This window comes from Anomalospiza imberbis, chromosome 22, assembly GCF_031753505.1.
Source record: "Anomalospiza imberbis isolate Cuckoo-Finch-1a 21T00152 chromosome 22, ASM3175350v1, whole genome shotgun sequence".
Taxonomy (NCBI): Eukaryota; Metazoa; Chordata; class Aves; order Passeriformes; family Viduidae; genus Anomalospiza; species Anomalospiza imberbis.
Window position 1 is genome coordinate 5,730,341 of NC_089702.1, and position 21,008 is coordinate 5,751,348.

At 68.3% G+C, this 21,008-nt stretch overlaps 1 protein-coding gene across 2 annotated transcripts; it reads right to left on the reverse strand.

Moving 5' to 3' along the window:
- Positions 1–11,554: 11,554 nt before the first annotated feature.
- TBKBP1 (TBK1 binding protein 1) lies at positions 11,555–19,553 on the reverse strand. Of its 2 annotated transcripts, none has more exons than XM_068211898.1 (10): positions 19,311–19,553; positions 17,817–18,041; positions 17,621–17,743; positions 17,428–17,532; positions 16,906–17,047; positions 16,664–16,824; positions 16,311–16,354; positions 13,574–13,692; positions 12,073–12,815; positions 11,555–11,853 (listed from the first exon to the last, which is right to left on the reverse strand). In XM_068211898.1, the coding sequence occupies exons 2-10, from the start codon at positions 18,036–18,038 to the stop codon at positions 11,725–11,727; spliced, it is 1,788 nt and encodes a 595-aa protein (XP_068067999.1). In that variant the 5' UTR covers positions 18,039–18,041; positions 19,311–19,553; the 3' UTR covers positions 11,555–11,724. The 2 variants fall into 2 exon arrangements, with proteins under 2 accessions (XP_068067999.1, XP_068067998.1); XM_068211897.1 differs by having other exon boundaries at positions 11,556–11,853; positions 16,311–16,360.
- Between the last annotated feature and the right edge of the window lie 1,455 nt (positions 19,554–21,008).

A 21,008-nucleotide genomic window follows, 5' to 3' on the forward strand; every position in this document is an offset into this window, starting at 1 on the left:
CTTCCCCACACCTGCGGGACCCCTGGAGCTGGGGTGGGGGAGGAGGGGAAGGGGGAGCCGTGGGTCGGTACCGAACCCGCACCGGACCCCCCTGGGATCAGGGTCACGGGTGGTGATCCCCCAGGGACAGGGATGGGGACAGGAATGGGGATGGGGACAGGGAACAGGGATGGTGACAAGGGATGGGACTGGGAAAGGGGACAAGAATGGCGATGGGGGTAGAGATGGGGACAAAAAACAGACGTGGTGAGAGGAACAGGGACAGGGATAGGGATGGGGACAAGGGATGGGATGGGAGATGGAGACAGGGACAAGGGACAGGAATGCAGACAGGGATGGGGACAAGGGACAGCAATAGGGATGGAGATGGGACAGGACTGGAGACAGGGATAGAGATGGGGACAAGGGACAGGGATGGGAGTGGGGACACGACTGGGGATAGGAGCACGGATGAAGATGGCAGAGGTGGAGATGGGGACACAGATAAGGATGGGGACGGGGATGAGGATGTGGCCCGGGACGGGGACGGGTCGGTCACAGGGTCAGGGATGAGGACGAGGAATGGGGACAGCGCTGCTTCTCCCCGGAGCGGCCCAGCTGGGGGCAGGAGGAAATGGGGAGTTAAGGATGCGCAGGGAGGCCGTGGGGGGTGGACGGACGGGAGGACGGACCGCCGGGTGCCCACGGGGAGTGGGGCCGGGGCAGACGCGGGGGCTCGGGGGCGTCCCGGGGGTTGTGTATTGGCCCAGCAGACGCAGCTTAGCAGCCACTGGGGCCGGCTTTGCAGCGCTGCCATGGTTCAGCGGGGGCCCGGCCTTCAATCCCTATGCAAAGCCCCCGCTGCTGACCCCCACCGCCCCCTCCCCACACTTTTCCGCTCCCTGAGGTTGGCAGCGGGGACAGCATCTCCCTGTTCAGCTGTCCCCACCCTCCCGGGACACCCCCAGACCACCAGGGCGCTGCCACCCTCTCCCCACCAACCGAGCTCTCAAGTGAGAAAAAGAAGGAAAACAAGGAAAATTCCAGAATTGTTTTTTTCTAGGAGGGAAAATTAAGGCCGGAGGGGGGTCAAGGATGGGGGGGAGAGACTCATTAACGGGGGGGGAGCGAGCGCTGAGGCACAAGTGCTCCTGACGTCACCACGTGCTAATTCATTCCTGTTTTGCCATCGCCGCCGAGGATAAATTCACAGGGACACCCCCCCGCTGAGGGATCAGCCGGCGTGGCCACCCAGAGGGTGTCGGGCTCGCCAGTGTCCCCACCGTGGCCACAGCTGGGGACCTGCCACCGCCACCCCGCGTCCCCCTCGCCCTGGGGGTCCCGGTCCTGGACGAGCGGGGTCCGGAGGGGCGGGACAAGGAGCGTGGCCCTGTCCTCAGGATGTCACGCCCTTGAGTCTCCCCCTGCCACGGTAAAGTGACACCAGGGACACTGGAAGACGCGGCAGGACTCCTGGGGAGATGGTTGTCACAAGTGTCCCCGCGCAGCGAGCACTCGCGCAGGGCCGGGAGGGCCGGGAGGGCCGGGAGCCGTGTCCTGACCGTCACCTTGAACAGCCACCAGCTGTCCCATTGGACGGCGACAGGGATGCTCTGGGACATCCCGGACCCCTCTGGGACACAGCGTCCCTTGGGATGGGGCACTCCAAGCCTGAGCTCGGCCCTCCACAAGGAGGGACCACCGGGCATGGGGCTCCAACCCTCCCCGCAGCTGGGCGTCCTCCCCCGCAGGGCCCTTCCAGGAGCGCAGGAGCTCCGGGACCTCCCCGGGCTTAAATCCCCTCCTTCCCCAGCCCCGTGCCTCAGTTTCCCCTCTGCGGGTGGCTGATGCCACGCGCACGTCGCACATCCGAGCGTCCCCGGGGTGGCCGGTGGTGGCCGAGGCCAGCACCTTGTGGTCGCCGTGCCCGGTCCCTCGTGGCCACCCTGGTGGCTTTGGCACTCGCCGAACGCCCTCACAGAGGGGCCAGGAGGAAGTGGCTCGGCTGCAGGATACGCCCGGGGCTGGGGACACATTTGTCACCACGGGCCACCTCCCTTCCAGAGTGGCGGCGCCAAGCCCGTGGCCGTGCCCGGCAGGATTGCCGGGATCCCAGACATCCTCGAGCCAAGCCTGGCATCGCCCCGTTCCTCGGTTTCCCCCATCCTTGGGGTCTCCAGCGCCGGGATGGGGGTTGGACCCTTCGCGGGGGCATTATCCCGGATTTCCGCTGTCCCCTGTCACCTCTGAGGAATGTCACCATCCTACATGTCCCCGCTGATCCCGGGACCAAAACCCCGCAGAGGGACTGGCCAGAGGGTCGCACCCAGCCGGGGGTGCAATTCTGAAGTCTCCAAAGTGTCCCCGAAGTGTCCTCAAAGTGTCCCCTTCCTCCAGCCCAGCCCCCAGGCAGGTTCTGCCTCTGCCATGGAAGGACGCGGCAGGAGTTTGGCTTCTGTGGAACGAGGGGAAACTTGGCGGTAATTTTCATAGTCAGTGGCATTGTTCCTGTTTTCATTATTAAAATGAGCACGAGGGCACCGGGCACTGGCGAGGGCTAAATTTGGTCTCAGGGAAAACCAAAAATACTGCCCCCACCCCAGAGGAATTTGCATCTCGCTGCTGCTCGAAGGCAGCGCGGTGACGAGCGCTTCATGGAAGCATGCATTGCAAACCGCAGGGCCCCCGGGCCGGCCCGGCCACCTGCCACCCACCCGGGGGACCCCCGGCCCGGGGCCGCATCCGCCGCCCACCTGCAGCCAGCGCCGGCTGGGAGGGACGGAGCCGCATCCCCGCTTCCCCCCGGAGCAGAGAGACGCTGGGAGCCCCCCCAAAACCCTCCCTCGGGCTCCCACCTTGCAAAGCCCCCTCCTGTCCCACAGCCAGGCCGCCTCAAGCACTTTGTCCCCCCCGCAGAAGCTGGCCAGGTCCCCCAACTCCTCTGAGTCACAGCGGGGAAATCGAGTCACGGGTGGTGCCGAGTGGGCAACGGGCAGAGCCAGTGGTGGGTTTGGGGGGGCTCAGCTCCCCCCGTGGAGGGTCCCAGTCCCCACGCCGCGGCCCCTCATGCTGCAGCGCGGCGTTGTCACCCTCCTCTTCCTGCCCCAAACCACCCCGCGCTGGCAGGCGGGCGCTGCGCCCCACCCCGGGCAGCCCCGCTTTGGGGGAGCCCCACGGCGGGGGCGGAGGGAAGGAGGGGAGCGGGGGGGTCGTGGCGAGTCCCCTTAAGGACCCTCGAACCCCCTGGCCAAGTCCTGAGCAGCGCTGGGAGTATGCTCAGCCCCGCCGGACCTCGCGGGGAAGGGGCACCCAAGGGTGACAGGGGCGGGCGTCCCTTCGCCAGCGCTACCAGGGCCAGGCCTGGGCCAGCCGGGGGTGACAATTCGGTGACAGCTCCGCGTGCGGGGGGGGTGGGTCAGCGGCCCGGGGAGGGCGAGCAGACGGCTCCTTAATCTCGGGGAAGGAAGCGGCTCTGGTTACGGAGCTGCCCTCGGTGTAAAAGGAGAGCGACAGGAAGAAAAGTCATTAACATCGTTCCAGCCGCTGCCATCCAAAACCCTCCTGGTGCTGAGCCCCGCGCCGCCAGCAGCCCCCGTGCCCCCCGTGCCCCCCGTGTCCCCCGTCCTCGCTGTCACTGCGCTGTCCCCCCGGGGAGCGCTGGCGTTGGGTGGCACCGGGGGTCCCGCCATGAGATCCCCCCAAAAACCCCTCCCGGGGTGCTCCCGCTGCCGGGACTCAGCGGTGGCGGGACACTGGTCCCTCCTGTCCCCTCTCCCCCGGAGACCGATCCGCGCTTCGGCTCCGGTCCCTCCTCCTCTTCCTCACCCTGGCCATGGCAGCCTGCGTGGGAGGCGGCTGCAGCTTCCCACCGTGTCCCCGCTCCGTGACACCGCGTCCGGGTGTCACCGCGTCCGGGGTGCCCCCCGCGCGTGGGGCGGGAACACCGGGGGGGATCAATGGCTGCGTGGGTGTGCAAGAGCGTGCTGGGGGTGTCCGCGGGTGTGCAGAGGTGTGTGACGGGCTGGGGGGGGTTGGGTGGGTGTGCAAGGGGGGCTGAGGGGGCTCGGGTGTGCAAGGGGCTGCCAGGGTGTGCGAGGGGGTCCCCGAGTGTGAGAGGGGGCCGGGTGGATGTCGGGGTGTGCCGGGCACCGCCGTGGGTGTGCAAGGGTGGCAGCCACGGGTGTGCGAGGACGCAGCTGTGCCCGTGTGCGCGCATCAGGCCGCCGCCGGGCCGGGGGGAGTCCGGGGGGAGTCCGGGGGGAGTCCGTTTCACCCCCCGCCGCCGTCCCCGGCCCCTCGCCCCGCTCCTGTACGAGGCGATTTTCTTCAGCGGGAGCCGCATCCTCGGCGAAGAGCCGCGGCTCCCTGGGGAGCGCCGGGGGGCTGCAGCCCCTGTCCGGCCGGCTTAGCGTGACGGGGGCGCGGGGGGCTCCGGGCTGGCGCCCCCGGCCCTTCCTCTTCGTCAGCGGGAGGCGAAGGCCGGGGAGTGATGTGCGCTGCCCGGGCGGGGGCACGGCGGGCGAGACACGGGCTACAGCTTCTGACAACACGCGGCCCCCGCGGGCACGCGCGTGTGCGGGATCACCCGCCCCGCTGCCAGCGCCCTCCCCAGAGTCCCCCCCCGGTCGGGGATCCGGCCAGGGGAGGGGTCCCGCGGGCTAGGGGACATGGGTGACGTGGGGACATGGGGGGCTGGACCCCTCTGGGGTGGGGATGAGGATGGTCCTGCCCGGCGGAAGGGGTGGAGATGTAGATCCTGCCCCACAGGTACCGGTCCTGCCCCACAGCGAGCAATCCTGACCCACTGGGACCAGTCCTGCCCTACTGGGACCAGTCCTGTCCCATAGGGGACGGCCCCACCTGTCAGATCCCATCCTGTCCCACAGCATCCATCACGATCTGGAAGGACCTGCCCTGCAGGAGCTGTAGGGTCCCATGTCCCATCCCACAGCGTCTGATCCTGCCCCATGGGCTCTATTCTTGCTTTCCAGCCCCCTATCCTGCCCTGTAGGGTCCAGTCCTGCTCCACGGGTTCCCCTCCTGTGCTGCAGGGTCCTGTCCTGCCATCCTGACTCCCTGGGGAGCGGGGTCCCATCGGACTCTGTGGGGTCTCACCCTGCTTTTTGGGGCTGATATCCCCCATAGGATCCCGTTCTGCCCCATAGGATCCCGTCCTGCCCAAGGGACCCCCCCCGTCCTGCACATCCCCATCGCACTCTGTGGGGTCGCACCCTGCTCTGATCATCCCCGATAGGGTCCATTCCTGCCCCACCAGTCCCAGTCCTGTCCCGTGCAGTCCCGGAGCGCCCGCTGCGGCTCCGGAGGGTGCGGTGCTGCCGCGGGGGGCGGCGGGGGCCGGGCCAGGCAGCTGGAGGCAGGGACGGACACTCAGAGCGTGCCAAGCGGCAGAGCCGGCAGTTAAAAATACCCGTGGGGGCCCTGCCGACGGAAGTGGAGGTGTCGGCACCGGCTGCTCGGGCCCGGGGGGGGCCGGACTCGGGTGTCCCGGCCCCCGCCAGCGACCCTCGTACCCAGCACCGGGACCCCACCGAGGTGGGCGACAGCAGCGGCGGCAGCCGGGTCCCGCCCCCCCCCCCAACCAACTCCCAAAACCACGGGGCAGGAGGAGAATCCTCGTCCCCGTCACCCCGGGGGGGTCACCCCCAGCCCGGCGTGCGCCCCCCGCCACCGCCGCGGCGACGGCGAGGTGGCCCTGGGCAAATGCAAAGTGACAAATGAAGCCCCGCGCGCGTTAATTGATGTGACGCGGGGCTGACACCGCGGTCGCACCCGGGGCCGGCGCGCGGGAAGAGGGAGGAAAGGCGGAGAAAATAATAATAATAATAATAATAAAAAACCAAACAAAAAAAAAACCAAATTCCAATCAAATGTTAAAAATAGGTCACGGGGAAGGAGCCGGAGCCGGTTTCGTTTCAGCCGCGGGTTAAAAGGAGCCGCCCGCGGGTCCGGCGGCACCGCGAGAGCCCGGTCGGTGGCGGGGGAGACGAAAAGGAGGGAGGGCAGCGATGGGGATGAGAGGAAGGGGACACGCCACCCACACCATGAGCCTCTGCCAGGGCCGTGGGACCCCAGCCCCAAATCCCACCTGGCTGGCACCCGGCTCCTGCGACCAGGCGGGGCCAGATTGTCCCCAGATCGCCGCTGTCGCAGCCCTGGAGGGCTCTAGGACAGCCCCGCTGTTCCCGTGGGGGATCGGGGCAGGATCCACCCGGGACCGCTGGGCTGTGACCCCGGGAGGGTGGCCCGGTGCTGGGGTGGCCCCGCGGTGGCCGCAGCCACGGTCCCGGCGGGTCGCCGGGAGTTCAGGCCGCCGCTGTCCGTGGCCGCCGGGAGTTTGGGCCAGCCGCGGGTCATGTCCCTCACGGCCACGCGTGTCCCCATGGCCGCGGTGACCCCCAGCGAGAGCTGAGGAGCTGCCCCCTGGGGACACGTCAGCCACGGGGCCACCGCCGAACCGTGCCTGGCCACCACCGCTGCTGTCCCCGAGAGCCACGCAGGGACCAGGGGACACATTTACTGTCCCTCCCCGGAGCGCCACCCCCCGCGTCCCACCCTGGTGACAACAGGGGGCAGGGGGTGCCGGGACGCGGAGGGATGTGGGGAGGGGGCTGTTCCTTTCCAGCAGACCCCCCCTTTGGATGCTCGATCGGGGTGACCCCGAGTTTAACCCCACTTACGGCGCCGGCAGACGCCGTCCCCAACGCAGATGGGTTGTGACAGCCGAGAAGTCCCCCCCGGCGGGCGCTGGCGAGGCGCTGGCCGTGGCGGGGGGGGGTCCTCGAGCCCGGTGTCACGGCGCGTTGGCTCCGTCACCTCCCCGCAGCGAGGCGGCGGGTCCGGGGCGGCCCGCGGGTCCCCGAGGGGCCCGGTGGCACTTGTCTCTCCGCAGCAGCCGTGATGGCGCTGGGCACATGGCAGCCGGGGCTGTGTTTGTGTGCCCCCCCCCCGGCGCTGTCATTTGAGGCCGCGGCCCCCCGCGATGGCTGGGGTCGGGGAGGGGGTCACAGCAAAGAGCCGATCCCACCGCGGGCATCAGGGACACCGCAGTGGCTCGGCCAGGAGGGGACACGGCGCGGCCTCCCCCAGGCCGGGATGTCCCGGGCGGGGAGGGCAGGGGGTCCCCGGGCACTGTGGGTGCCACCATCGCTGTCCCCCGTCCCCAGGTGTGGAAACCTCCAGGAAGAGCATCTGTGAGAGGTCAGGAGCTGCTGGCACCGCTGTGGGACAGGGACAGTGGGGACAGCAGGGCAGTGACAGGTCGGGGGCAGGAGAACTGGGGGGACACAAGGAGCAGCCCCGCTCGGGGTGTGGGTACCCCAGGGTGAGGCGGGGACAGGATTGAGGCACCTGGGAGTGATGTGGGCACCCTGGAGGGATGCTGGCACCTGGAACGCAGCTGGATACAGGGATGGTGCAGGGACGCCGGTGCCCAGGGGTGACCAGGGGACCCTGGGGTGATGTGGACACCAGGGTGATGGCGGCAGTGGGTACCCACCCCGGACACAGCCACCCTGGGGTGATGCTGGCACCCGGACCCCCAGTTAGATGAAGGCACCCAGGGGTGAGAAGGGGACCCTGGGGTGATGCTGGCACTGGATTTCCAGCCTGGACACAGCCACCCAGGGGTGATGCTGACAGCAGGCACCCAGCTGGATGAGGCACCCGGGGTCACCTCAGTGCGATAGGGGCACCCTCGGGTGCTTTGGGCACTTTGGGGGGATCCAGGCTCCCCGGGGAGGGGCTGAGCTGCGAGGCTGAAGCGCAGCAGCTCCGGCCCCTTTGCAGAAAACCCGGGTTAAGATCCGAGCCCTGGAGCCGGAGGAGCTGTGCCCAGGGGCTGGTGGGCACAGCCACGGTGCCAGCTGGGGGGGGGTTCCTCCCCGCCGAGGGCAGCCCCTCCATTTCTTATAAACGCCTCTGGCGCGGCTCTCCCATGACACGGCAGCTCTGGGGGTTGTGGTTAAACCCCAGGGCTCCGGCTTTGACTCACACCGGATCCCCCACACCCGGGGGCCTTTCGGGGCGCCCACGGCAGGAAAAAAACGCTCACCCGGGCACCAGAGCCGGGCACTTCCTCGCAGAGCCGTTTCCTATAAACCCCGACGGAGGGGACGCCGAGATGCCACCGTGTGCCCTGAGCCGAGCTCGGGGTCCCTGGAGCCCCCCTGGATTCGCTGCTTTGTTGGGATGGGTTTGTGCTTGCAGGTGATCCCTGGAAGGACAAAGGAACGGCCGGGAATGAGATTCCAGAGGAATCTCACCTGAGAAGACATCAGAGAATCCCCTGAGCGACACCTGCAGCCTGGGGGACCGGGACAGTCCCATCCCTCCAGAGCACCCCCGGTCCCCGTGTCCCTCCCCCCTGCGGGGGAAAGCGGGGCCCGAGCAGTGAGAATTATTTCATTTTTCCCCTAAATGATAAAAACACTGAGAAAAGGGAAAAAAAAAAAAAAAAACCAACCCAACTGAAAGCTGGAAAAAGAAACCTTAAAGGTGCCCAAAATAAGAGGGGGTTTTGCTGGGAAAAACAAAAAAAATGAAGTTGTCGCCTAGGAAATGGCGAGGTGTGACCCACTGGCATGGGGACACGGGGGACACGGGGGACACGGGGGACACGGAGCCAGGTGTGTCCCACCAGGGGTGGGGGCACAGCCGGGGTGCAAGGGTGCTGCACACCCCAAGGTGGCCCTGGGGACAGTGCCCTGCGCCGCTGCTGTGACATCCCCGGTGTTTAGAGGGGACAGCTCCCCCGGGGATGCTCCCACCGCCCTCGGGACAGGCGGGAGGCGACAAACCCCAGCCCTTGTCACCGCAAGAAGCTCCCGCAGCCCGCCCCTGTCATGGCTGAGGCAGGCCTGGCTTGTCCCTTGTCACCGCAGCTGGCACAGCCAGGCCACACGGGGGACCCGCTGGCTCCAGCCGGACTCGGGACGCCACCGAGAGCCACCAAACGCCACCTTGTCGCCTGCCCCGCACCGTGGGGACAGCGGGGCCACATCCCCCGCAGCCCCCTCGGGGCAGCGCAGCTGAGGGGGGGCTGCGGGCTGGCTTTGGGGACACGGTGGGGGTGGCATCGCGGTGGCCGGGTGGGGAGGACACCCCGTGGGACAGTCCTGTCACCAAAGGCACAGCCCAGCGCCGCGGTTGGCAGCTCCCTCCGGCGGGGTGCAGCTCCGGGGGGGGGGGGGGGGTCACAGGAAATGGGGCCACAAACGCCCTCCCCGGACACCCCCACTTCCCTCCGCAGTGGGCAGTGAGAGGCGGCGGGGTGGGAAAGGGAAACTGAGGCACGGGAGCAGCCGTGGGAGCCGCTGCCACTCGCAGTGGAGTGGGCTCAAAGTCACCTCACGGGGCCGGGTGGTCCCCACGGGTGACAGAGGGGGTGCTGCGCCCCCCACTCTGCTGGCGGGAGGCGACAAAATGCCCAGCGTGGCACCGAGCGACGACCACCGAGCCCCGTGGCCGCCACGAGCATCCCGGGACCCCCAAGAGCAGGGACAGCCCCCAGGCAGCGGCTTTGGGGTGCTGGGACCCCCCAGACTCACGCGAGCGCGGCGGGGACGCTGCTGCACGGCTCCTGAAGGGACGGCGGTTCTGGGGGGCCCGGAGGGGTCCCCGCGGTGCCGGGGGGGGCCCGGCAGGTCCTGAGTCAGCGGCAGCCGCCCCCGGGGGGAAGCGGTGCCGGGAGGGTGCCGGGATGAGTAACGGCAGCGGCCGTTTGGCATTTATCACGTGATTTCAAAAAAAGAGAGCAAAACCCGGGGGAAAGGCGGGCGCCGGGAGAAGGTGGGGGCCGGGCACCCCCTGACCGCAGGCCGGCCCCGCTGCGCCTCCATCCCCGGGCGCCCCCAGTCCGGACCGGGGCACAGCCCCGCCGCACCCTGGGCGCAGCGCAGGCGTCGTCCCCACGCGGGCGCCTTCGGGGACCCGTCCCTGCAGCATCACCTCCCCACGGGGCGTCGCCGCGTCCCCCCCCGGCTCTGCCCGCTCCCTGCGGCCCCCTGGAGCTGCCGGTGCCCACCCGGCGGGGCGGATGGTGGGCAGGGGCTGCTCTTCCTGCCCCGTGCCCGGGCAGACGCGGAGATGAGGCGGCGATAAGGCTGCGGCACCGCGCCTTATCTCCTTCACACCATCGCCCCGCGGCACTGGGAACCGCCCTCGCACCCTGCTCGGGGCCGGGATGGGCTCGGCGGGCCGGGCCGGGACCCCCCCGCAGCCCCCCGGCCGGAGAGCGGAGCTCAGCCCGTGCCCGGCTGCTCCGGGCCCGGCCGGGCTCTGCCGGGGTCTGCCCCCGCCCGGGGGTCCCGCAGCGAGGCCCGGCCCCCCCAGCCCGCAGGAGGGGGTGTAGGACCTACAAAAACACAGGGGAGGGCGGGACAGAGCCCCCCCTGCCCAGACCCTTCCCCAGGAAAGCCGGGAGAATCCCCCCCGCCCCCCGCCATCCATCGCTCCCCCGGGTCTGGCCGTGTCCCTTCTGTCACCACGAGCCTGGTGAGTTCTGGTTTGCCCCCGATTGTCCCGTTTTGGGTCACTCACCTGGCCAATAAACCCCAAAGGGACCGGGAGCTGCAAGATACCCCGAAGCCTGCCACCCCCAGGGCCACCCCGGCGGCGCGAGCTGGCTCTGTCGAGCCAAATTCGCTCCAGACCCCAACCCCACCCCGGGGGGGGACACCTCCAGCTAGACCCCCCCCCTCCTTCCGCAGGGACCCCGAGAGAGGAGACGCCTCCCCGCCCCCCGAGGCATTTCGGGCGCTGGAAAGGTTTTATTGGAGTCGGTGGCGTCGCAGCGAGGGCGGGTCCCTCGTCCCGGGGGTCCCGGCGTGGGGCGGGGGGGGCCGCGCCCGGCCGAGCCCCCGGCGTGGCGTGGGGGTGTGCGCTGTGACACGGGGGGGACATGCAGCGCGGAGCGGCTCGGTGAGGGGGGACAGTGCTGCGGACCCCCCCTCTCCCGGCGGCTTTGAGGTAGATCGAACGTGGGGGGACGGGGGTGACAGGGCGGGGGGGCTCAGGGGGAGCAGCCGCCTGCAGCCCCCGGCTGAAGCAGGGGGAGGGGGCTGGGGATTTGGGGGGGCTGCTGGGGGGCTGCGCTGTCCCCACGCCGCGCGGGGGGGGGGGGCAGGGGGAGCCCCAGGGAGCCCAGTGCAATGTTGGGGGGGTGGGGGGGTCCATGCTGCTCCTCCGGGTTCGTTTCTCGGCAGCATCGTTGTGGGGAGCGGGGGACATCTGGGGGGTAGGGGGTGCTTTTAATGTAAAAGAGAGGAAGGATGCTTGAACCGGCGGGACAAGGCAAAGGGGACCCAGAACAAGCAGCTGCCCCCCACTCCCAACCCCGACCCCACCTCTGACCCCACGGGCCGGGGAAGGGCGGCCCCCTCCCCTCACCTGCTTCCTGGGGGCCGGATCCGGGACCCGGCCCCTCGGATCCTCCCTGAGATCGAGCAGCGACACTCGAGGGGACAGAGGACAGCCAAGGGCACGGACGGGTCCCCTCCGGCCGCCACCCGGCACGGCGTGACCCTGGTAACCCGGCCGGAGCACGGGGGGCGAGGCGGGCGGGGCTGAGCCCCCTCCGAGCGGGCTGGGGGCTCCGGGGGGCTCCGGGGCGAGGGCTGGGGGGGCTCAGTCTTTCCGTAGCTACTGAAGACTTGGAGGTATTTCGGGAGCCGGGCGCTCCCGGTGTGTTTCCATGCAGCATCCAAAGGTGGGGAAGGGGGGCAAGGCTCAGATCTTGCTGTTCTCCAGGTGCGAGTCGATGTGTTTGACCAGGGCATCGTCCGGGTACCCGATGGGGAAGGCCAGCTGGCACAGCGGGCAGCTCCGCACCTCCGAGTCCACCGTCTCCAGCAGCAGCTGCGGGGGGCACAGGGCGATGAGACCCCCGCGCTGGCCACATCCCCTCTGTCACCTCCCCCACCCCGACCCCCCCCCCCGCAGCCCCCAGCCAGCCGGGAGGCTGGGTGACAAACGGGGAAACTGAGGCACGCCACCTCGCTGCGGGGTGCCCCGATGGTCCCCACCGCTAAACCCACCCCAAAACCCTGCGGGGAGATTGGGGGGGGTCCTCCTTACGTTGATGGAAGGCCAGGACTGGGCGTGCTCGGCCCGGGCGTAGGCGGCCGCCGTCCGGTGCACGGCGTCGGCGTCGGGCACCGGGAAACCGGCGCAGAAGGAGGCGCAGCGGATGGCCCCGGCCTCGGGGCTGGGCGGGCTGGGCAGCGCCCACTCCTCCTCGTCCGAGGACTGCTTCTCGAAGCGGACATGCTCCTCGAAGGGCTCGTGGGCGCTCAGCGGGGCCCCCGCGCCCCCCAGGTAGACCTCGCCATAGGGCCGGTGCTTGGGGAGCGTGGAGGCCTCGGGCTGCAGCCAGAGCGAGCGGCTCTGCTGGTACAGGGCCACGTTGGTCACCTCCGAGTAGCTGCGGCGGCCCTGGAAGCCGGCCTTGATGTGGCGGCTCGAGGGTTTGGCGTAGCCCAGCTCCATCCTCTCGCCGGGCAGGCGGTGCGGGGACGCCGAGGTCGGCGACGGGCAGGGCGGAGGCGGCGGCGCTGGCGAGCGGCGCTGCTGGGCTGGCGACTGGCTGGGGGGTGGCACCGGGGAGCGGCGCTGCTGGGCCGGCGACTGGCAAGGGCCGGGGGCCGGCGAGCGGCGCTGCTGGGCCGGAGATTGGCTGGGGGGTCCCGGCGAGCGGCGTTGGAGGGCGGGAGATTGGCACTGGGAGCGTCCCGGAGGAACGGGCGAGGGGCACTGCGGGGCGGGCGAGCGGCGCTGCTGAGCCGGGGAGTGGCACTGGGACAGCGGGGAGTGGCGCTGGCCTGGCACGGGACAAGGGGGACACACGGGAAATGCTCCGCGTTAGCTCGGCGGCTTGGACAACGTGGAAAGTGTGGGAAATGTGGGAAACGTGGGAAATGTGCCTTGGCATCCAGGGGCATCCCCCCCCGACTGTGGGGACCCCCCTGGAAATTCTGTGGGGGATGCAGCCAGGGATGGATGGTCCCAGGGGTGGATATTTTGGGTATCTCTGAACAGAGACTGTAAATACCACAAGTATCCATCCCAAAATATCCATCCCTGGGACCATCAGACACTCCCAGGTATGGATGCTCCCAGGTGTGGATACTTTTGGGATGGGATGCTCCCAGGTGTGAATACTCCCAGGTATGGATATTTTGGGATGGGATGGTCCCAGGTATGGATGTCCTTGGAATGGGACATTCCCAGGTGTGGATGATCCCACATATGGATGCTCCCAGGTATGGATGCTCCCAGGTGTGGATACTTTTGGGATGGGATGCTCCCAGGTGTGGACATTCTGGGATGGGATGCTCCCAGGTGTGGATATTTTGGGATGGGACATTCCCAGGTGTGGATATTTTGGGATGGGACACTCCATGGTATGGATGCTCCCAGCTAGGGATGCCCTTGGTGTGGGACACTCCCAGCGCTGGACACCCTTGGGGACCGATACCCGCCGGAGCTCACTCCCATCCACAGGACGAGCTCGCCCACCCCCTTTTCCCGGTGTTTGTGCCCCCCATCCCCGCCCAGCAGCCCCCAGGGCCCCTCTCACCCCCGTTGAGGCTCTTCTCCTGCAGCAGCGCCCGCAGGATCTGGCTCTGCAGGGAGCTGAGGTTCCGCAGGCGGCACAGCTCCTCCGTCAGCTCCGTGTAGGCCAGCGCCAGGTTCACCCTGCGGAGCAAAGCACACCCGGGATCCACGGGATTCAGCAGGCAGAAACCCTTCAGCAGGGATTAAATCCTATTAAATCCCTCAGGAGGGGTTAAATCCTTCAGCGGAGGTTAAATCCTCCAGTGGGGGTGAAATCCTTCACTAGGGCTTGACCTCCCCCCTGGAATTGCGGTTGGTTTGGTTTTTGTTTTGGTTTTGGTTGGTTTTTTAATAAATACAGCTAAAAAAGGTTTAGTGCTGCTGCCTGGATGGTGCCTCCAGCATTCCTCCCGGAAATTCCTAAGGAATTCATGACCCCCGCTGAACAAAAAGCCACCTCAGGGTGTCTGAAGTTCCCTCCCTCCACCCCGGCCAACACCACCAGATCCAGAGGACAATTCCCAAAGGGGCCACAGTGGCTCTGCGGGTGACACAGACCCGCTGTCCCCCCAGAACCAACTCAAAACCAACCCAAATTCCTTTTTTTAACTCAAAAGAGAAAAGCTGTGGCCGCGGACGGCGCTCCGGGGGCAGCCAGGACGGGGTGGGTGCTGCTCCCCCCCAGCTCCCGGCGCTTGGAAGCGCTGCCAAAATCATCAATTCTGCCCCAAGCTGGTGTCGCTTTCCGAGCCGGGATTCTCGGCGGGGACGCGAGGGGAGAAAGGAGCCGCGGGGCCGGAGCTCGGCGCGTCCCGGCGCGGTCCCGCTGAGCCGTTGTGACACCGCGGGGACCCGGAGCCGCCGCTCGTAACCGCAGCTGACAGCGCCGGGCCGGCCGAGCCCCCCGGGGCAGAGCGGCCGAGAGAGAGGTGGGGAAGGAGGAGGAGAAGGGGAAAGTGAGGAAAGGAGTGAGGGAAAGGAGGGGAAAGAGTGGAGGGGGAAAGGAGGAGAAGAATAGAGAGAGGGAAAAAACCGAAAAAAATTGGTGAAGAAGAAAAGGGAGAGGAGGGGAAAGGAAAAGAATGAAAAGGAGGAAAAGAAGGAAAACGAGGAAAAGAAGTAAAAGGAGGAAAAGGAGGGAAAGGAAGAAAATAAGAAAAAGAAGGAAAAGAAAAACAAAAACCGCGGGGGACACGCACAGGATGTCACCTTTGTGTCCCCCAGACCCACTTTTGCTGCAGAGCTGGAGGAGCCAGGGGTGGGGACATGCCCGACATTGGCACCCATGGGTGCAAGAGCCATTAAAACCCACACCATCACCCCAAAAACGCGGGGCGGGGAGGTGGGAGGGGTGGTCTGACCCCCCGAATCCCACCCTGCTCTTTCCAGGGCTTTCCTCAAGATTTGACTCCCGTTTTTTCCCGGGAGGCAGCGCAAGAGAGAACAACCGCGAGCTCAGAAAGCCAAAAAAAGAGTCAAAACCTCAGAAAAGAAACGAAAAAAAAGAGGAAGATCGGGACGCGGGGGGACCCCCGCCCCAAGCACAGCGCGGCAGAAGCACCAGAAAATCACCCGGAGATGGAAAACGCCGATGAGGCGCTTTTCACACCCAAAAAACCAGCGGCGGAGAGAAGCAGGTGACAAAAAAGAGCTGAATCGACAAGAAAAGAGCGAGGAGGGAAAAGCTGTGCCCGGGGAGGGGGTGAGGACCCAGCCCTGCCTCAGTTTCCCCACGCCAGCGTGGTGAATTTCGGCTTAAAAGTTAAAGATTTTGGTGATCGGGGAATGTTAATGGAGATGTTTGGGAGTTTTAATTTCCGTGGATGTTGTGGGGAGGGGGTGAGAGGGGTGGGGGGACATCTGGGGGTGAGCTGGGGTGACGGAATTTTATGGAAATCGAGGGAATTAATGGAAATCGAGGGAATTAAGGAGGGGAAGGGAGAGGCGGGAGCCCCCCGGGAGGGATCCGCCTCCCCCGGATCCCCTCGCTCTGATCTGCGCCAGGACGACAGGAAACATCCAACACCTCAGGAGCAGGAGGGGATGGATCCAGCCCCCAGAACAACAGCCCAGCACCTTCCCGGGCCCGCGTGTCACCTCTGATCTGTCCACAGCTCGGCCCCGCTGTCACCGCCCGCGTGGGGACAGCGGGGGGAACGAGGCCAGCGCCGAGTTAGAGCGGGGACAACGCCCCCCACCCGGTGCAACCGGGAGACCTTCGGGGTTTGGGGGGGTCCGGGGACACCGTCACCACCTCGGTGCCACTCGGGGCCGCTCTCTCGGCAGGCGCGAGCCGTCAGTGCCCTCTGGAGGCAGCGCCGAGCCCACACCGGGCACCGGGACAACGCACGGACACCGGGAACCGGGCACCGGGACAACGCACGGACACCGGGAACCGGGCACCGGGACAACGCATGGACACCGGGAACCGGGCACCGGGACAACGCACGGACACCGGGCACCGGGCACCGGGACAACGCACGGACACCGGGAACCGGCTACCAGGCACCGGGACAACACTCGGCACCGGGCATCCCGTGCCCGCAGCCCCGCTCAGCCCCAAGCCCCTGGGGCACAGTTGGTGATCTTGGGGTGCGGGATCCCCCCACTGCAGCACTTCCATGCGGGGAACCCCCCGGGACCCCGTCCAGAGGTGTGGGGTGACCGCCGTGCCCCACAGCCGCTCCCGGGTGTCCCCACCCCGCCCTGCCAGCGCGGGGCTCCCCCAGCCCCCGGCCCAGTCCCCTCCCAGCACTTACTGGTCGTCGCCCACCTTCTTCACCCAGGCCATGTCCCGCTCCGACTGCTCCTGGGGACAGCAGAGCCCCGCTCAGCACCAGGACCCCCGCCCCGGGCATGGGGGGTCCCGTGGGGTCAGACCCTGCCCCATTACCTGCTTCCAGACACTTCCCAGCACCCAAAGCCCACATACCGGGAATGAGGGGTCCCGAGGGGTCAGACCCTTCTCCCAGACACTTCCCAGCAGGAAGGGGGAATAGGGGAGTTTTGTGGGGTCAGACTTTGCCCCATTCCTTCTCCCAAACACCCCTCGGCACCCAAACCGCACCCACCCAGGACGGGGGTGGTCCCCAGGGCCGGCCCAGCCCCGCACCTGCTCCCGGGTGTCCTGCAGGTGCTTCAGCTCCGCCTGCAGCCTCTCGCACTCGGCCTTGAGGTGCTCCTCGCGGTGCTGGGCGCGCTGGTTCTCCTGCCGCGCCGCCTCCAGCTCAGCCTCCAGCCCGCGGCTCTGCCAGCCCCCGGCGCGCTCCAGCACTGCGGGCACCGCTCGGCTCAGCCCCCGGCACCGCCGCGGGGTCCCGGGGGGCTCGGCAGGGTGGGGAGGGGGCGGCTCACCGTGGCTCAGGCCGGGGTTGGGGTGCAGGGCGATGAAAGGCACGTCCTGAGTGCCCAGCCCGGGGAAGGCGCCGCTGTCGCGCTGCCGCAGCTGCTGCTCCAAGCTCCGGATGCGGCTCAGGTGTGTCTCCACCAGCGCCCGCTGCACGGGGAGGGGATGGGGCTGAGCCTCGGCCGCGCTGCGCCCCCTCCCCGGGGCTCATCCCACCTCCCCAGCCCGGCACACGCGGATTTTGGGGTGGCTTTTTTGGAGCGGGATCGATCCGGTGACAGTGGCATGGCAGGAGTGGCTCCCTGGCTGGGAAAGGGGAGCCGGGGATGCCCGGCTGGCACCAGGACACCGGGACACTTGGCACGGCGGGAGCGGGAAGACAGATAAATCTGAGCATCCCCAAAACCCCAACGTGGCCAGGACACCACGGCCCCCCCTGCATCCCCAAGGATGGGGACACCACGGGCCCCGGTGCTGTCATGGAGAGGGGACGGGGACCCTGCTGTCCCCCGCCGGCGGCTGTCACCCACCATCTCTCCCAGCTCTGTCTCCAGGTCCGCCTTCTCCACGCACAGCTTCTCGTACGCCTGGATCATCTCCTCCAGCTGCTCCTCCCGCTCTTTGCTCTTCTGCAGCTGCCAGGGGAAAGTGGAGGGGATGTGGGGTGGGTGGGTGGCTCAGGGACCCCCTAAAGCCCCCCCCAGACCCCCTGTCTCCACTCACCTCGTGCTGGAACTGGTTAAGCTGCTGCTGCAGCGACGCCTTCTCGCTCTTGAGCAGCGAGTTCTCCTTGGCCTCGTAGAGGGAGAAGATGTGCTCCTCGCCGAACTCGCCGATCAGGGGGTACTGCGGCCGCGGGGCAGGCGGTCAGCGGGGTCCCTCCGGCCCCACGCCCCCCGAGCTCCCCCTGACCCCTCACCTTGACCTCGTACATCTTGAGGCGGCGCTTGAGCGTGGAGTTCTCCCTCTCCAGCCCCGTGAGCCGGTTCTTGATGTCGTCGTAGGCGGTGATGAGGGCGAAGTGCGAGGCCGAGCACATCTCGCCCGACAGGTCGGTGTTGGGGCTGTCCAGCCAGTCCTCGTCCGGCCCCAGCGCCTCCTGCGTCAGGATGCTGATGTCGTCCTCGAACATGGAGTCCATGTCCTGCCTGCGGGGACACACCGGTGACGCCAGGCCCCGGCCGGGGCAGCGCTCGGGCTGTGGGGACACTGGGGTGGTGGTGACCCACCCAGCCCAGGTGGGTCAGAGTGGGGTCTGCGGGAGCTCAGCCCATCCCAGTGGCACCGAGTGACAGTCCCAGGAGCTGCCACCACCAGCAGCTCCAGCCCCACGCTGTACCCTGGGGTGACAAGGGGACAGTGGCCACGCCATCACCTCCGTCCCCACCGGGGAAAGAGGGGACAGAGGTGCTCACACCCCCCCAGCCTCCATCAGCACGAGGGTGGGAGCAGAGAGCACCCAGCAGAGCCCCCCGGGGGGCACACGGTGACTTTCCTCACGTCCCCCCCGGGGAACGAGCACCAGAAATAGCGGCCGGTGCCGCGGCTCCCGCCCTGCGCCGCACGCGAGCTGCTTCCCGGCCTCCCACGCCTCGCGCAGCCTGCCCTAAATACCGGCGCTGCCGCTCACCCCCCGGGAGCCACCTGGCTCCCGGCACTGTCCCCAACCCCTCCCGGGGCACCCCACCCCGCCCGTCCCGCCTGCCGCAGCGCTGACCCCCGCACGGGGCTCCGGGGTGGCCGGGGCTCCCGAAGCCGCCGTCTCCGGTGGCTGCCGGGACGTTTCCCGGCCGGAGAAGCGCCTCGAGGCAGCGCGGCCCGGCCTGGCGCTGTCCCCTGTCCCCGGCGGGGACCCCGCGGGCGGCGGGGCGGCTTGGCAGAGATCTGGGAGCCACCGCCGCACAAATAATTCATGGCACACAGCTGGCAGAGGGAGGAGAGATCTGCAGGGTGATGGGAGAGGGGGGGACAGCGCGGCCCCCTCGAGCCGCCGGTGGAGCCTGGGAACAGCCCGGCCCCGCTGGCACCCCCAGCCCGGGGGTCCCGTGGACACGGAGGATAAATCGTGGACCAGGGGTCTTAAATCCACCCCCGGGGTGGTGACAGAGGGGACACACCTCTGCTCGGGCAGGGAGGGCATTGCCATCTCCCCCCTGCGGAAACTGAGGCACCCCCAAAGCCATGATGAGACTCCCCGAGTTCTGCTGACCCCCCCAAATAAAGATCCCCGGAGCCCTGGGGGTCCCAGGCCCTGCCAGCAGAGGTACCGAGGTGACAGGACCCTCTTTGTCCCCAGCAGTCAGGGCCTGGAGGCAGCTGTGTGTGCCCAACCCGGGGACAGTGGGCCCAACAGGGGCCATCCCTGCTGCTCCCTGGATTGCCGTGCCTCAGTTTCCCCAGCCTGCTGGGACACCTGCCTTGCAGCGGGCCCCAGGCGCGGGGCGAAGCGGCGCGGGCTGGGCAGGGCTGCGGCGCGGGCTCAGGCGTGTCACAGGCGTGTCACAGGCGTGTCACAGGCGTGTCACCGGCGTGTCACGGGGCTGGCACAGGCGTGTCTCAGGTGCGGGAGCTCCGGACATCGGCCACGAGAGGATCGGCGGAAGCCGGAGCTGCTCTCATCGGGTTCCAGGCGGGGTCCCCACGTTCCCTCCGCGCTCCCGGCCCCTCCTCGAGGCCTGCAAATGCCTGGGGAAAAAACCGAAAATGGGGCTTGGAAAAATCCGAAAATGGGGCTTGGAAAAAAGCAGAAATGGGGCTTGGAAAAATCCGAAAATGGGGCTTGGAAAAAAGCAGAAATGGGGCTGCAGATTCCCCGGACTGGGACACTGCGGAAGGGCTCGGCCGGCTCAGGGCTCCGGTGGGAATGGGGACAGGACTGGGAACGACAATGGGGATGGGAACAGGGATGGGGATGGGAATTGGAATGGGAATGGGAATGGGAACAGGGATAGGGATGGGGATGGGGATGGGGATGGGGATGGGGATGGGGATGGGGACGGGGATGGGGATGGGGATGGGATGTGCCAGGCTGTGGGTGCTGCCGGGCCGCTGGCACCAGGCTGGGTTAGGGACAGGGCTTGGCCCCCCAAAAAACCTTTTGGGGGTCGGGAGGATGCACTCGGTAGGACCCGGCCTAGGAAAGCCCCCCTGCCCCGGCCCTCGGTGGCCGCGGCAGGGACGAGCCCCCTCCTCATTGCTGGGATCCCACCCGAGCGCTGTCCCGGTTCTGCGGGGCTGGGGGGCCGCGGGGAGGGGCTGGGGGCACCGCCATGGCCACGAGCGAGGGCAGCGGGCGTGGAACCGCTGTGGAACCGCTGTGGAACCGGGGGAGAACCGGCGGGGAAAGGGGGACGGGGCGAGTGCGCCCCCGACTTGGGGAGCCAGGCCCGGTGCGCGGGTGAGCGCGGACGGGGGTCGCAATAGGGTGAGCGGGGGGGTCCGGCCTGCGGCGGCCGCGGAGCCTCCGGGAAACCGTCCCCGAACGCCCCCGGCCCGGCCCGGTGCCGCCCGCCCCCCCCGCGCCCAGCCCGGGGCCGCACCGCGCCGGGGGTCGCCGGGCGGGGGACGGGGACGGAAACGCAGGAGGGATCTGGGGCGGAGCCGGGACGGGATGAGGATGAGGATGGAGCCGGGGATGGGGATGAGGATGGAGCAGGAGATGGGAACGGAAGCGGGATGGAACCGGGGTGGAGATGGGCACGGAACCGGGGATGGGGATGAAGATGCGAATCCAGCCGGGGATGGAGAAGGGGATGAGGATGGGGGTGAGGATGAGGATGGGGATGAGGATGGGGATGGGGGTGAGGATGGGGATGAGGATGGGGCTGAGGATGGAGCCGCGGATGAGGATGAAGCGGGGATGGTGAAGGCGGCGGGGGCAGATGGGGCTGGGCCCGGGGATGGGGTCGCGCTGTGGCGGGAGAGGACAGGCCCGGTGGGGCGGGGGCAGCCCGCTCTGCCCCCCCGGCCCCTCCCGCTGTCCCCAGGCCCCGCACTCACCGGCGCTGCTGCTGCGCTGCGGCGGCGCCCGCCGGGATGCGGCTCCGTCCCCGCCCCGCCGGGTCCCGCTGCCGCTGCCGCTCCCGTTCCCGGTCCCCGCCGCAGCCCCGGC

Excerpts from the sequence above, each read along its gene's own strand:
- TBKBP1 (XM_068211897.1), bottom strand. The coding sequence starts at position 18,038 with ATGGACTCCATGTTCGAGGACGACATCAGCATCCTGACGCAGGAGGCG. Across the intron at positions 13,693-16,310 it reads AAGAAGGTGGGCGACGACCA|GGTGAACCTGGCGCTGGCCT; the intron begins GTAAGTGCTGGG and ends TTTGCTCCGCAG. Across the intron at positions 11,854-12,072 it reads AGTCCTGGCCTTCCATCAAC|CTGCTGCTGGAGACGGTGGA; the intron begins GTAAGGAGGACC and ends TGCCCCCCGCAG.